The sequence below is a fragment of the Aegilops tauschii genome, chromosome 7 (assembly GCF_002575655.3).
Source record: "Aegilops tauschii subsp. strangulata cultivar AL8/78 chromosome 7, Aet v6.0, whole genome shotgun sequence".
In the NCBI taxonomy this organism is placed as follows: domain Eukaryota; kingdom Viridiplantae; phylum Streptophyta; class Magnoliopsida; order Poales; family Poaceae; genus Aegilops; species Aegilops tauschii.
The window spans coordinates 153,792,394-153,796,371 of record NC_053041.3 but is presented as its reverse complement, the minus strand read 5'-3'; the positions used below and the strand labels follow the sequence as shown (position 1 = coordinate 153,796,371).

Sequence of the window (3,978 nt, the reverse complement as noted above, 5' to 3'; positions counted from 1 at the left end):
TATCAAGCTACTCATCTACTAAAGTACTCCCTCCATAAAAAGAGGTGTCTTAACTTTGTACTAGTTTTAGTATAAAATTATACTAAAGTTGATACACTTATTTTGGGATGGAGGGAGTATATAATTGGAAGCAAGTTGATCAAGAGGCCCATATCATATAAGTGGCTATGGAAAAGTGCTTGCAGGTTTAGACACCAATTTTTCTTCTGGCTTCTACTCCATGACAGACTTATTGGAATCCTATGATCGTGTCTTCTGCCATGAAAATTCCTTAGAGAATGCACTCCCATCTAATCTAGGGTTGTTCTTGTGTTCAGAATTGGTGGTCCTCTATAATTGGCACCAAGAAAAGAGGTAGTAGTATTTCATTATATGATGAGATTATTTAACATGACAATGCAAGCAATCATCATAGAATGTTAGATATTTGAAGCAGAGAAATTATCTAAGAATTGCTTCTAGGAAGCTCTTCACAAAACAAGATCACACTTGCAAAACAAGACACCCCAAGGCCACAGATAGACACCAAAAAACACAAAAACAAAATTTATCTCCAAGCCGTTGCCTCCTAGGGTTCTTCCATGCCACCATCTCGGTTCCCTCCTCTCTTTCGAACAGAGGACCCATCGCATTCACTTTGATTTTTTCTAGATCATGTTTTCCTTTGGTTCTTATTTCCCTAACAATGTCAGCAAGGTGAAGGTGGCCAATATCTCCGGCCACTCCCGATGTGTGATCATTAGCACAGCGACTTTGACCTCTTCATACTGTGACAAGATCAGATTTCTTCAGCCCTTAGTGTTGCATGTCCATTGCAGATGAACCAATAGGGTAAGAGAAGATAAACAGCTTACAAAGGGATGCAGGTAGCTAGAAAGCGCACAACATAGTAAAGCACACAGCACATGAACGATACACAAATTTCAGAAAACTGGGCAATCGATCGGTTCCAACAACAGAAAACATTGTTCACTTATATTTCCAAAGCATCACGAAAACCATGTCCTTCGCGACCTTAACCAGACACTTAACCACAAGACACCCGAACTGAAAAGAACTAGGATAGATGCGATTTCTCCATCAAAAACTTCTGCGTCCCCTTGGATCCAACCAATCTCAAGCTATCTTCGCCCTTGAGAAGTCCATCTCCGGGTGCTGCAACGAAAAGCTCAATCAGAGACACAGCAGGTGGTGCCAAGTCAACCTGAGACGCATACACTAGGATGAACATGATGCTACTTACCTGGGACATGAACTTCTTGAGCATGTCTTGCTTTTGCATTTCATCACTTGTTGGCAGGCCCATCTGCTTCTGGCGCTGGTCAAACTGCAATGGAGACAAAAATTAGGGTCTGAAGAAATTGTAAGACGCCTAGTCAGTCCATCAATCAGGTTTGTGCACATCACTTACCATCATCTTCTCCACGGTTTGCCTAGTCTCAGGATCCAGATCAGAAAGCTTGCTAGTCTCTGGTTCCACCTTCTGGGTGTCGACTTCAGGGTCACCTTTGATCACAGATTTCCACCACTCCATTTGATTGTGCTTTGTCAGTAGTATAGACAGTGCTTTCCCATCCTCTGAAAGTATTATCAGAAGGAAAAGATGTTTTTATTAGTAAGGGATCCTAAAGTGGGGCGCATGACATAACGTAAATGGCATGTGGTTCATACCTATGCTCCAGAAGCAGTCATCAACTTTAACTGGTTTGTGAAGCTCACCCTGGTAAGAAAGGAACACTGCATCAGCAAAAGATTTTTACATGCAAGGGCAAGATGAACTGTTGTGTAGCTGATACTACTCACATCAATGATCGGAGGCTGGCCCTTCAACCCAACCTTCAGATGATCCTTCTTAATCTCACAGACAACAAACCTTGACTTTGTTCCTTCAGGAACAGGGACATTGACATTAACCTCTGGTAACTGCTGAGTCCAGGAATACTTCTCCATATCAAGACCATTGCCAGCATTTGGTTCTGTTCAATGAGATGGGTCACCGTTAGTTAATCCCAAAGTGCATAACTGAAATATAATGGATTTTCCATAGGTAAATGAAGGAGATGCCATAAATAAGACAGGGTTTAACAAATCAAGTGCAACATTTTCACTATGATATATGGCACAGAACCGTGTTTGAGCAGACTCGGTTGTAGAACAAACTAGGAGTTATAAACTGGTTTCTAACTGCAATGAACCATGACTTCTGATGAACAGAGATAATTAAACAAACTGGCTCGGTTTTGGGGCAGCTTTTACAGGTGACAATGAAAACTTCATCATAAGCAGATAGTAAGTGTGGTGTTTAAGAAACTGAACAAGTGTAATTTCATCCTAAATGAGAGTAATTAACCATGCTGCTAGTTATATTTTTTCAGGAGCAGAGCAAGTTGTCCAACAAATAAATCACCCATACATACAAGTATGTAAATAAGCAACATTGTTACTACATAGTATGGACGAATTAGACCAAGTTCCTAAACTTGACTGGAACAGAAAACAATTTGACTGAAACAGACAACTTCCCCTTGCTCATGATTTGTCAAAACATCAACATAAACTCATCCAGTATCTATGGCGCTAAATCAACCAAGCTATCACGCAAATAATGAATAATGGCTAAACCACTCGACCTATCTAAAAGCTATAATTCAGAGTTGGCATCGAAGCCACAATATCCTAAACCCTATGAACTAACAAATTCGACATTATCACACCAACAATCCAACATTAAGCATCAATATCAATTAAAGCCGAAGGGAAATGAAAACAGGGACTTACTGTTCGCCTTGCCCTCCTTCTTCTCCACCTCCGTGCTGGCATCCTTCTCCGCCGAGCTCCCTGCAACCCGCCCCTCCGTCACCACCGAGCTCTCCCGCTTCTCCTTCTCGGCCGCGGCCTTGACCACCCTCTCCTTCTCGGCCGCCGCCGCCTTCTCCAGCTCCGCCGCCTTCCTCTTGGCGTCCCTGGCCTTCCTCTCCTCCGCCTCCACCTGCGCCCTGCACGCCGCGGCCATCGCGGTGACCTTGCCGACCGCGGAGGGGTCGCGGAAGAGGTCGGAGCGCCGGTGCGCGACGTCGATGGCCGCGTGGAGGAACGGGAGCGCGCCGCCCTTGCGCTCGAGCACCGCCTCGAGGACCTCCAGGTCCACGTCGACCGCCGCCGGGGCCGCCTGCTGCTGCGGCGGCGGCGCCTCCTCCTCCTGGATGTCCGAGATGATGGCCATGGCCGCCGCTCCTGCTCTACTCTAGGGTTTCGGCTCCGGGTCGGGCTCGTGAGGGGATCTCAGATTGGAGAGGGGTTTCGGCGCAGACGAATGGGTTGACGAGGCTCCGGGTCTCGCTTAAATTGAGACCTCTGCGCCGCCCCGGCTTGCTCTGGAACATTCCGGAGGTGCCTGGTGTGGGCTCGCATTCCGCTTCAGTTACTACGGTCTCTACTCGAACTGTGTCTTTTGAGTTCCCAAAATATTTTTATTTGAAACTTTTTAGGGATTGTATTCACTTCCACTGGTATTAGGTATATATTCTTTTTTGAAACTTACTATTGCGTATATATTCGAATGGTCTCTTTTGAGTTTCCAACATATGAGCGAGTTTTTGTTTTCAAAGCAAAAGAAAAAATGAGTTTGTTTTGTTCTCGGAAACAAAAATGAGTTTGAAACTGGACATCACGGTCCAGTTTATGTATAGTTTAAAAAATGAGTTTGTTTGTTTGTGTTGTACTATAGTTTATGTATAAATTATGTATCACTCATCCTAGACATCACGATCTATTATGTTAAAAGTTTTTACATAAAATGATGAATCGGTCTAAGAGGGTGGTAGATCAGTTTTTTTATCGAAGGGCCACACGCCCCCATTTTCATTATGAAAATGGAGTTGTTTACAGGGCAACTAACCAACCGCACGTCACTAATCTATAACCACATCATGATGCTCCAACCTAGCAAATCTAACCGTTACACAACTGATCTATATT

At 44.1% G+C, this 3,978-nt stretch overlaps 1 protein-coding gene across 1 annotated transcript; it reads right to left on the bottom strand.

Annotated features, from left to right (window-relative positions):
• Nucleotides 1–906: 906 nt before the first annotated feature.
• Nucleotides 907–3,439, bottom strand: LOC109766844 (protein BOBBER 1). The gene is made up of 6 exons (XM_020325606.3): nt 2,779–3,439; nt 1,804–1,976; nt 1,672–1,720; nt 1,412–1,578; nt 1,244–1,327; nt 907–1,155 (listed from the first exon to the last, which is right to left on the bottom strand). Exons 1-6 carry the CDS (start codon nt 3,221–3,223, stop codon nt 1,117–1,119), a joined length of 957 nt encoding a protein of 318 aa, XP_020181195.1. The 5' UTR covers nt 3,224–3,439; the 3' UTR covers nt 907–1,116.
• Nucleotides 3,440–3,978: the final 539 nt, after the last annotated feature.

Bases quoted from the DNA above. Each gene is read 5' to 3' on its own strand.
- LOC109766844 (XM_020325606.3), bottom strand. From the start codon at position 3,223: ATGGCCATCATCTCGGACATCCAGGAGGAGGAGGCGCCGCCGCCGCAG. The intron at 1,977-2,778 runs GTAAGTCCCTGT...CTCATTGAACAG, and splicing joins GAAGGAGGGCAAGGCGAACA to AACCAAATGCTGGCAATGGT. The intron at 1,328-1,411 runs GTAAGTGATGTG...TCTCCATTGCAG, and splicing joins AAACCGTGGAGAAGATGATG to TTTGACCAGCGCCAGAAGCA.